The sequence below is a fragment of the Vombatus ursinus genome, unplaced genomic scaffold (genome assembly GCF_900497805.2).
Source record: "Vombatus ursinus unplaced genomic scaffold, bare-nosed wombat genome assembly UNPS02011916.1, whole genome shotgun sequence".
Classification (NCBI taxonomy): Eukaryota; Metazoa; Chordata; class Mammalia; order Diprotodontia; family Vombatidae; genus Vombatus; species Vombatus ursinus.
Genome location: NW_020951694.1, coordinates 326,328 through 337,284, shown reverse-complemented (window position 1 = coordinate 337,284; position 10,957 = coordinate 326,328). Strand labels below are relative to the sequence as shown.

Below are 10,957 nucleotides of genomic sequence, written 5' to 3'. Positions count from 1 at the left end.
CCCTTCCTCCTGGGGGGCACCCTGGCAGCCGCGCCCTCGACCCCTCCACCCCCCAGTTCGTAAATTACATTGACTTGCACTGGTTGGTCGAAGCCCGGTCCTGACTCCCCCCGCCCCCAACAAAAGCAGAAGTCGGACGGTTGCAACGATGTTTTAATGGCAAGTTGTACAAACCAAGCCCATGCACACTTAGAAACAGTGACCATCTGGGCAGTGGGGTGGAGATGAGGAGACGCCCCCCTCACCCATTTTGAACCCGGGGTGGGGGAGCAATTGGCCCATGCACCACCAGCCCCATCCCTCACAGTTCCGTACAATACTCCCACACACACACTTGTTATTTACACCTCCCCCATTCCCCCATTCTCCCTTTCGACCCCATCAATAAGGGGAGGGAGATGAGGGGGAGGGGCAGAAAGAGAACAAGAGTCAGGATACAGAAGTGACAGTGCAGGCGCCGAGACAAAGAATCATGCCAAGACTTCTCCAGGCATCAGAGATGTGAGTGGCGGGGCTGAGACACGGGAGACAGACAGAAAGGGGAAGAAGCGGATATGGAAATGGGAAACTGGGAGAGACTTTCAGAGGCTGACTGTTGAAAGAAACACGTAAGGCAGGCAGGCAAAAGAGGGAGCCCCTTCACAGGTGCAGGGGGAGCAGAAACAGGGGCTTGACACAGCTAAAGATTAAGGTGTAGGTCAGACTAGAGGCCAAGGCCAGTAAAAATAGGGAAAGGAGAAGGCAAGAGAGACAGGAATCCTGGAAGGAGGTGGGGAAACAAACACTTAAGAGAGGGTAAGAGGAAAGCCCTACAGAGGGAAGAGGCTCCATGGAGTCTTGGAGGGAAGCTGTCTCCTATTCCAACAAGGGATTTTATCCCTGTAGAGACCACCCCTCCTCAAGGTGGTAATTGTGGTGAGGGTGTCAGGTGGCCAGTTCAGGTTGGGAGAGACCCTCTAGTTCCTGGCTCTGCTTCAGTTCTTTCATCCTATGGGGGAGAGAGAAAAAGGGGCCAAGTAGTAAAATAGGGTCTTAGAAGGAAATGATTGGTGATTAATATGGAAATGTTTTGCATGACTACGCATGTATAACCTATATTGAATGGCTTGCCTTCTCAAGGGGGGGGGGGGGAGGGAGGAAGGGAAAGAATGTGGAACTCAAAGTTTTAAAAAATGTTTAAAATTGTTTTTACATGTAATGGGAAAAATAAAATATTAAAATTTTTTTTTAAAAAGAAGGAAATGATTGGGGGAATCAATGGGAAGGGAAAGGAAATTGGACATTAATGGGGAAAATAAGGTAGTTGAAGAGTGCATGGTACCTGTGTTGACAGCGCCTCAGGAAACGCATGATTTTCCGAGCTGCCTGGTCCTGTTTCTTGGTGAGGAAGGAGCCTCTGGAAAGACAGAGAAAGGGAAGCTAACAAGATAAAAGAGAATGCATATGTTCCTCTTCAATACCACCATCCTGAGAAAACTGGATAGGAAAGGGGAGGGCAAGTCAGTGAGAGTAAAGACAGCCCAACATAGGGAAATTTTAGGTATAAGGAAGACAAGGTTTCTGACAACTACAGTGGGGGGAAGAGGAAAGTTGGGTGTACACTATAAGGCAGCAGTTTTCTGTGAAGTCTGGGGCCCATCATAACTGAGGGGCTCAGGAACATACTTGCTACGGGGAGGCAGAGGTCCTGAGGGCCCAGGAGGCCGGTGGCAGGGCCCAGGTCGGCATCGGTAAGAACGGTAGTGTTGTTGAATTAGTACAGCTGCCCGTCGACTCTGCTGAAATCGCTTCTGTTCATAGTAACTTCGGAATTTGCTCTGGATCAGGATGGCTGCTTGGGTCATCTTCTTATAGAGTGCAAACTGGAGGACATAATTCAGGAGGTGGAGACCAAACATGACCAAAAGAGAGACAACAACATGGGGGGAGAGAGAGACAGATAACTCACATTTTTATGATGTTTTAAGGTTTGAAAAGCACTTTTCCTCAAAACCACCCTGAAGTATTTAGTGTAGATATTATCATTTTACAACATGAAAAAACTGAGTTTCTGAAGCTACTAAATATTTGAGGCAGCATATGAATCCATTGTAGTCCATAGATATTTTATTTATTCTAGGTGAGTCTCCAAAAAGGCAGAGAACCTAGAGTCCTATTCTCAAGCCAAGGATGCAGGACTCTCCATGAAAAGAGACTGACTTATTCTTCTTCTGACATATATGCCCTTTATCCCAAATAGTCCCTTAGTTACCTTAAGTGCAATCCACGTTAGCTTGTGGGAAGAGAAGTGGAGTTAGAGCCAAACTAAGCTAAAGAGGGGCTCAGGAAGCAGTGTGTATTTGGAGGTGGGGCAGTATATCTTACCTGCTTGTACTTTCGGTAACAGCGCTGGATCACAGCTGCTGCCATCTCCTGCTGCTCCTTTAGTCGGCGGCCCTTGGGGGTGGGTGGAGCAAGGGAAACTTGAAGATCTTCTGTCCCTAACATTTCCCCACTGGGACAGGGTCATCTTATCCCTTAGATGTTCCCCACAACATTTAAGCTTCACAGACCTGTCCTGTGGTCCTCTTAAATGATCCTTGACTCCTTGGCATAACCTGTGTCTGGAACCTAATTATTCTACCATAACTAACAACCCTGGGCTCCAATATGACCTTCTCAACTTCTGACTCCAGACCCCATCTAAGACCAGTCCCTCTGAGTTGCATGGGCCTAACAGACTTAACATATGCTCCCAAATATGCACTTTACCACTTGCTAATAATTATGACCACAATGAGTTCTTGTCCACTGGCTTTTCCTTGAGTACTACCTTTTCCTATGTAGAAACTATGCCATTCAGAAATCTACATCTTCTGGGACTTTGTCATCCCAGCTTCCAGAATAATGGAATCTCCCTACGGGGATCAGTACTAGGGCTGGTGTTGAATACAGAATTGGCTCTCAGGGCCCACACTTGAAATGCCTGTCTTTCCTTCTATTTACTGCTGCTCTATATACTCAGTAACTGATCCATACTCTGTTTTTTCTCTCTGGCACCCATTTCTTCCTTTTACTCATTCAGTTACCTTAGTCATACACTCCCAGTAGCCATATCTCACCTCACCCCCCCCCCCCCCCCCCCCCCCCCTCCAACACCACCCCTTATAGCCCCCCCGAAAATTAACGATGGAAGTGCTCCCATCTGCCTCTCCCCTGTGTCTTCAACCCTGACACTATGACCTTTGCACCCCTTCTGGTTCCACTGCCCCCATTTCCCCCCAACCTTGTACTTGCGGAAGGGAGTCTGGATGACACGGCCAGCTTCATACAGTTCCCGTTGCTCATGATCAGACAGTGTCAGCAATGCAAAATCACTTTCCATCTTCCCATTGGCTGAGGCCCCAAGGAACTCTGCCCAAGATGGGGCAGGGGGAGCAGCCAGGCGACCCCGCTCAAAGGGCAGCTCACTATTGAAGAAGAGGAGGAAGGGTATCAGATTTCGGTACCTCTTCTTCCTTCCCACCTTGGATGGATGCTGCCTGATCACTGAGTTTAAAGAGCTGTTATTCCTTTTCAGGAGTCTAGAACTGTAGGCAAGGTCTTAATTGGGTCCTTTTCTAAGAGTGGGCACCAGAGATTATGTCTGCTCTACCCAAAGTCCCTAGGTCACAGCCTGGTGGGCTCTTGCTTCCTCCTTGTCCAATTTTAGGGGAAATGGCCAGAGGACCCACCCTGAGTGTGGTCACCTGTGCTGGGTGAGGTTAGGGAGGTGGTCCACATTCTCCAGGTAACTAGCCAGCCAGGACATAGTCTCACTGAGCCCCATGGCTCCAGTCTGTTCTTGAAGAGGGCCTCCAGCCTCAGGGACACTTCCAAAGTCTTCCTGTTTAATCCGTTCTGGTGTTGCCTCAACAATCTGTTTGGCCAGGGAGATCATGTCCACCTAGTGGAAAACATGAAAAATCCTACCCATCAGCTCCTCATCCTGCCTTAAAAATGACTGAGCCCTGATCCTATCTCCAGGCCTTCCCTTCTTCACTGCCATTGGCTGAGGCCCCACTAGGCCTTTCCTTCTAATTTTTTTATTTCTTTGATTATGCTAGAATACTTACTGAGTTACTATTATAGCACAGTGCTAGGTGGTTCGATGGATAGAATGTTGGACCTGGAGTCAGGAAGACCTGAGTTCAAATCCAGCATCAGACACTTAGTAGCTGTGTGACTCTGGGCAACTCACTTAACCTTTGTTTGTCTTAATCCACTGGAGAAGTAAACCACTCCAGTATCTTTGCCAGTAAAACCCCATGGACAGCATTAGTGTGCTATGGTCCACAGGTCTCAAAAAGTCGAACAAGACTGAACAACAGCAGGCACTAAGTGGAAGACAAAAAGTGAGAGAAATTTCTCTGTCCCTGAGGGATTTATAATCTTCTTGGAAAGACAACACATTCTAGGAATGAAGTCCAAACTCCTTAGCGTAGTATTAATGACTCTAAACTGCCTCCCCATTCCCTTCCTACTCCTCCCCTACAAAGACCTTCCACTCCAGCCAAATTAATCTCTTCATTACTCCATGTTTATTGCTGCCTTTGCTCATACTATTGTTCCTGTCTTAAATCTTTTTTCTCCTCCTCTTCCCTTAAGTCTAATTCTTCTTTAAAGGTCCAGTTCAGGTTCTATCATGTCCTCCAGAAAGCCTTTCTTAGTCTTCCCTTGATGACAGCTCTCTCCTGTGAATTCACTATCAATATACCACATTTGACTAAGCATATACTACCCTTCTTTTATTTAACTTCCCGTATTTATTTTCTGTAAGCACCTCATGGGTAAGGCTGTGTCTTATAACAGAACATAACACAATACATATAATACTAAATAAATGTTTGTCAACAATGATGAAACAAATGAAAAATCCATTCTTTCATTCTCAAGAGTTCATAAGCTTTTATTGTAAGCCTACCACTATTCCTTATGGCTGGGCAAGGCTCATAGGGACTGAAAAAACATTGGTCAACTCTGTCCACCTCAGTGCCTTCCAGTCCAAACCACTTCAGAAAGGGAGCTCTTGTTCCCTTCATAGATCCTTCCGGATCACTCTGCTTTGTCTAACCCCCTCTCCTTTACCCTCACTCACACATACCCCTAAATCCTCTCTCCCCAGACCCAGTTTGATAAATACCTGTATTGTGTCCACAGCCTGATGGCAATCAGCTCCCTTCGAACTGGCCCCATAACCCTGGATTGGAGCATCTACCGTGGAGTCCTCACTCACAGAGTGGGGTGAGGGAAGCCCCTTGGGGTTACTGGCCTTGTAGTCCATGAGTAGGTTGGAAGCCTCAGAGAGACCATGAGGAGACTGGCCTGGCTGTGTCACCTCAGTGGTTCCCTCAGAAGTAGGCAGAGAAGCAGGTGGGGGACTGCTGTCTGGGGCACTAGAGTAGGCTGAAGTGACAGAGAACGTGCCATCTGACAGCTCTGAAGGTGAGGAGACACTGCTCAGACCTAGAAGGGTGGGAGAGAAGGGAAAGAGTCAGCAAATCAAAAAAATATTTATGATCAAAGCAGGTGCTGTCCAAGGTGGTCTTGCTAGTTCCCTCCTACATCTTTTACCCCTTCCTTCTCCTTATGCCCACACCCTACTACTACTCCTTATTTCTATACTACCACTTGTCTCCTACCTTCTTTCTTTCACATTCTAGTCTTCTGGCTACATTATTTCCCCCATCCATCCTAGCTTTCTTCCTCTAAGCTGCTCCCTGCCCCAAGGCTTCCCTCCCCTCTCACATCTCAAATTCCATTCCTTTCTTCTCTCCTGTTCCCTGGCAACATCCTCACCAGTGTCAGGGCTGGCAGAGGGTGGTGAAGGGGCAGGCAGGGGCTCAACTGAAGCCTCCTGTCTTTGTAGCTCTTCTAGACATCGGGCAAGTTGTACATGCCCCCGGGAATGTGCCACAGCCAGGGGTAGTCGGCCGAGAGAATCAGGGATGTTTAGTGCCTGTTGGTTCCATCGGAAAAGGAGCACAGCAGCTTCCAGGTGCCCTAGGGCACAAGCCCACATCTAGGGAAGGGAGGGTTTGGGATGGAAGAATAGACTGTAAGGGCTAGACCTTTGTCTTCCTCCTAGGAACTCAACCACCAGGCCATGACTTTATTTCCATATCCCTCTGCCCCTGTTCCCCTCAAAGGGGGAAGCCTTATGAACCCCCCAGTCTCACTATTTCCCCTCTTCCCACCCACCTACCCCAGTTTCAGTAGCCACTGAGGGACCAGGAATCTGGTCTCCTTACCAGAGGAGTACAGGAGAAATGATCCACATTAAGTGGATCCACCTCTTGCTCCAGGTCCAAGCTTTCTGCCTCCATAGTCCTGGAGGGGTGGCAAGAGAAGGACAGAGATGAGGGAAGCTAATCAGAGCACAAGAGGGTAGGTGCAGGTTAAGGTTAGACTAAGAGGGGCAGACATCAAGGAGACGAGGGACCAGAGGTCAAGACATCTAGAAGGGCAAGTCAGTGGGCAAAGGGGTGAGGGTATGGGTGGGGTCAAGAAACCTTAAGAGATTAACAGGTTAGGGAGTACTTAAGCCTAGGAGACAAGGACTAAGGGCATCTACATTCTCTTGGTTCCCAATTTCTAACCTCTCCTCAATCCCATCTTGCTCACCTACAATAACCCTGCCCCCCACTTTATTGACTCTTCCTGACCCTGGATTTACTACTCTGGCTCTCCACCTTCCAACCCACTCCCAACCCTTTCCCTTCCCAACCTGTACTCACCTCCACTGGCTCAGGGTCTCAATGAGACGGGCATAGCCCTGGGCTGCTGCCAGGTGAAGGAGACTCATACCCCGGAAGGGTCCCCCGTGAACCAGGTGATCAGGGCCCCGCCAGCCATAACGAGGGATCATACGTTCTACTAGGACCACCACACGGGCCTCAAACCCAGGCCCCGGGACACCTCCCTGTAATACACATACCCTCATCCAAGGGCCTAGATTTTGGTGTCGTGGTTTCTGCTGATCTTAGGGGCCCAGGTGTCTGGTCTTTCAGCTGCCAGCTATCTATCTTAGTGCTCACTAACCCTGCCTCTTGACTCAGGCACCCAAACATCCTCTCCCATAATTCTCAAACAGTCCTAATCCAACTGTCTAGTCTCATTCACCTATTGACACCCAGATATTCTTCTCCTACTTCCATTTTCTAATTCTATCCTTAGTTTCCACTTCCTTCTGGAAACCAGGCCTTCTGTCTCTTAGTTCTCTTGAGACCATTCTGGTCAGACATCTAAGTGTCCTTGTCCCTGAAACAGTGCCACACAACTGCCAGTTCACTGGTATAAATCAGGACCCCCAGATCTTTGAAGATCCCCCCATTGCCTTCCCCAGTTATGCCCCCTTTCTAGACCAGAAATAGTTTGAGGAGTTGGCATGCCAAGATGGCACCCAGAATAGCTACCCTTAGAAGAGAAGGTAGTATTGGGAGACATAGTGTACCAGGAAGAGGAGAGGGGCACCAAGCTAAAGAGGTCAGAAGATACAGAGGACGGAAGGAAAGTAAGGTGGGTCAAACACCACAACTGTTTGCTTAGGGAAGGTGCAACAAATATTCCACCTTCCCTCTCTCCAAATACCTGTACTGGGTGAGGGTCAGGACCTGGGGGAGGAGCCTGTCCAGCTGCTGCCATTTCTGCCATCCGCTTTTCCATCTGCTCTAGTCGCTCCAATATGGACATCCGGAACTGGTTGTCTTGTAGGGGAAAAGGATAGGAGATTGAGTTGGGAAAGGATGTGAACAACCTTCCAAATACTAGAAACAAAAAGCATCCCAAGATGTGGGAGGAAAAGGATACCCAAGAAGGAAAGACACATCCCTCAAACCTGAACCAGGGACCCTGAATGTATGCCAGGATGAAGAATGCAACTTAAACATCTAGATCTCAAATCAATTTACATGATAATGCAGAGAGAATGGCAAAGGGTTGGATAATGGGTTTTGGAAAGCTTTCCTACTTTGTTCAAAACAGTTCCCCCTCTATGCCTCATCTCCCAGGGCTATTTATCTCTTCTCCTTGCCCCCAACACTACCTCTGCCCCCACAATGAGGCCCGGTAACTCCAGGGTCTCTCCTCTTCAGTTACTGCTTCCCACAAGAGACCAGGGAGAGTCATTTAAAACCACCCTTCCCTTGTGGGGGGCATAGAAGGGGAAGGCTGAGTATCGCTGTGCCTGCCATGGCAGGGAAGGGACAGGCAGAAGAGGATGGAAGCACTGACGCTGATAAGAGATAGTTTGGACAGAGACTTAAGTAGTATAGAGAAAGGGCAGGAGACAAAGATCCAGTAAGATATGTAGATATAATGACAGAGGGGAAAAACGGTGAGAAGAAAATCGAGAGGGAAAACACAAACGTGAAGAAAGGAAGGAGTTCACAAGGAGTTAAGACAGGATCTCACGTTCACATGCTCGAGACCTAAAAGGGACCTCAGAGGCCGTCTCGGCCAACTTCATTTTACAGATGAGGAAACACAGGTGTCAGACAGGCAGAACGTGAGCCTTGACTCCAAAGCCAATGCTTTGGATATAGAAATTCCCAAGACTTACAACATTGAGAATTTCACCAGAAAAAAAAAAGCTGTCAGAAAGGGGCACAAACAATGATGGGTTGTTCAAAGCACGTTAATAGTTCATAAAAGATTTTCCTCACAACAGTGCTATTAGGTACATAATGTACCTAAAGTACAAAACTCCATTTTTACAAAGAAGGAAAGAGGCCCAAGGTCACACAGTTAAATGGGTGATCTGGGACTTGAAGCCACATCGACAAACTTCAGGCCTACTGCTGTTCATTACACTACATTATACCCTCCTTTTTCTATAAGAAGGGCTGAAGAGGGAAAAAGAGATGGGGAAAAAACACCAAGACAAAGGAACTCTGAAAAACTATGAGGCAAGACAGATAGCCCAAGCATTAGACCCCAAGGAAGAAAGTTCTGCAGACAGGAATAGCCAAAACTCAGAGAGGGAAACAGAAAAAGTCCCAGGACTTAGAGATGGAGTCTAAGAAATCTAGGAAAGAAGAGGTGGAGAAGAAGCCAGTTATAGATCAAGAAAAAAAATAGAACTAGGCCCTGGACATGACTGGAAAGCTGGAAGCTAAAAAACTCTGTCAAAGTGATTTTCTTAAGTCTGACATTCCTCCCCACCCCCTAAAACTCAATAAACTCCAGTGGTTCCTTATCACCTTCTGGATCAAATATAAAATCTTCTGCTTGGTGTTCAAAGCCCTTCATAACCAAGCCACCTGTCCCACCTTTCCAGTCTTCTTACACATTACTTCCCTCCTACATACTGTTCAATCCAGTGATATGGGCCTCTTTCCTGTTCCTGGAACAAGACACTCCATCTCTCAACTCTGGACATTTTCACTGACTGTCTCCCGTGCCTGGAGTATTCTCCCTCTTCATTTCCTCCTCCTGACTAACTTCAAATTCCAAATAAAATCTCACCTTCTACAAGGAGCCTTTCCCAAACCCTCTTAAATCTAGGGTTTTCCTTCTGTTCATTATTTCCTATTTATCCTGTATACAGATTGTTTGTATATAATTGTTTGCATGTTGTCTCCCCCGTTAGATCGTGAGCTTGAGGGCAGGGGCTATCTTTTGCTTTTCTTTGTAATCCCAGTGCTTAGCATAGTGGGTGGCATATAGCAAGTGCTTATTGACTGGCACACTAGATACCCAACCAAATCCCTGAAAGAAATGGGAACCAAAGGTAAGGAGATAGAAGTGAAGTACAGGGGTTACAGGACTGGATGTCTATGTCCAGAGTGGATTAGGTACTCACCATCTAAGGACAGCCAGTCGAGTTGGGTGCTGGGAAGAGCTAAAAAACGGCGGGCACGATACTCAAAGAGCACAGAGGCAGAGAGTGGGCCCCCTTCTCCTGCCACCTGAAGAGATACCAACCCTGCCTCATGAGCTAGGGAAGACAAAGGGGGAGGGAGAAGAATGTCAGTTTTTCTTATTGAGATAACCCCTACCAGCAACCCAGAGACCTGAATCAGTCCTGAGGCTTTATCCTACCTATACTCTTCCCTTTGCCTTACATCTCCCAGAGGCCCCAGAAAACCTGGATGTTAGGAGAAATGTGCTCCTTGGCAATGGTGACTCCAAGTCTTTGGCCAGGTATTGCCTGAACTCTTTGATACACCTTGACTGGTAAAGAGATCCTATTGTTCTCTCCCTCCACTCCCATCCAATTTCACTACTGAGTAAAAGTAGAAAAAGTTTCCAAGGAATGGAGTCTAGTTTGGCTTATGACCTAGTGATTCTCATGGCCCTTTGAGTTCCTGATCTCCTAGACTGGAAGTTAAGAAAGCCCAACTCTACTCTTTTCATCCTCAAGCCTACCGACTCACAAGGTGGTGGTATTGGCAGGGGTGGAATACCCACATACAACAAAGCCTGTTGAGGCAGGTCATTCCTATGATTCCTGGGTTGTTTTAGAGACCTCATCTTCCTATTCATCAGTGATGAAACCTTTGAAGCTTTTCTCTGATCCTGGTTGATACGCATGTTAGGATAAGGTACAGATGTTTCTTGGCAATGGGGTCTGGGCTCTGAGGCCAGGGTTCATTTTAGCATCCTGGGATTAAAGTCAATAATAATAATAGTGGTTCACATCCATATAATGCTTTATAGATTGCAAAGCACAACAATCATGTGAGGTTAATAGTGGCAAGAATCATTTATATGTTACATAAGAGGAAATCACTTGCCTATGATCATATAACTAGTAAGTGGTAGAGCTAGGACTTGAGTCTTTTCCACTATCCCTTTCTGTCTCTAAGACCTCTAGATCTTTTCTCTCTTTTTCTACCTTGGATTAAAGTTGTCGGACCCCTTAACTCCATAGATGTACAAAGCTCGGAACAGTCTTAGAGACCAGACAATACAAAATGAGGTTCAGATAAGTTAAATG

General features: G+C 47.1%; 1 protein-coding gene across 1 annotated transcript in view; it reads right to left on the bottom strand.

The window, feature by feature from the left end:
- Positions 1 to 135: 135 nt before the first annotated feature.
- CAMTA2 (calmodulin binding transcription activator 2) overlaps positions 136 to 10,957 on the bottom strand; it is a 15,769-nt gene continuing 4,947 nt past the window's right edge. Inside the window, exons 6-18 of the mRNA XM_027857059.1 lie at positions 10,395 to 10,440; positions 9,821 to 9,955; positions 7,609 to 7,724; positions 6,756 to 6,940; positions 6,270 to 6,348; positions 5,818 to 6,040; positions 5,162 to 5,484; positions 3,729 to 3,925; positions 3,266 to 3,449; positions 2,365 to 2,436; positions 1,666 to 1,862; positions 1,322 to 1,396; positions 136 to 988 (exon numbers count right to left, since the gene is read on the bottom strand). Coding sequence (XP_027712860.1) covers positions 925 to 988; positions 1,322 to 1,396; positions 1,666 to 1,862; positions 2,365 to 2,436; positions 3,266 to 3,449; positions 3,729 to 3,925; positions 5,162 to 5,484; positions 5,818 to 6,040; positions 6,270 to 6,348; positions 6,756 to 6,940; positions 7,609 to 7,724; positions 9,821 to 9,955; positions 10,395 to 10,440 — 1,896 coding nt within the window. The 3' untranslated portion in view covers positions 136 to 924. The remainder of the gene's footprint in view (positions 989 to 1,321; positions 1,397 to 1,665; positions 1,863 to 2,364; positions 2,437 to 3,265; positions 3,450 to 3,728; positions 3,926 to 5,161; positions 5,485 to 5,817; positions 6,041 to 6,269; positions 6,349 to 6,755; positions 6,941 to 7,608; positions 7,725 to 9,820; positions 9,956 to 10,394; positions 10,441 to 10,957) is intronic.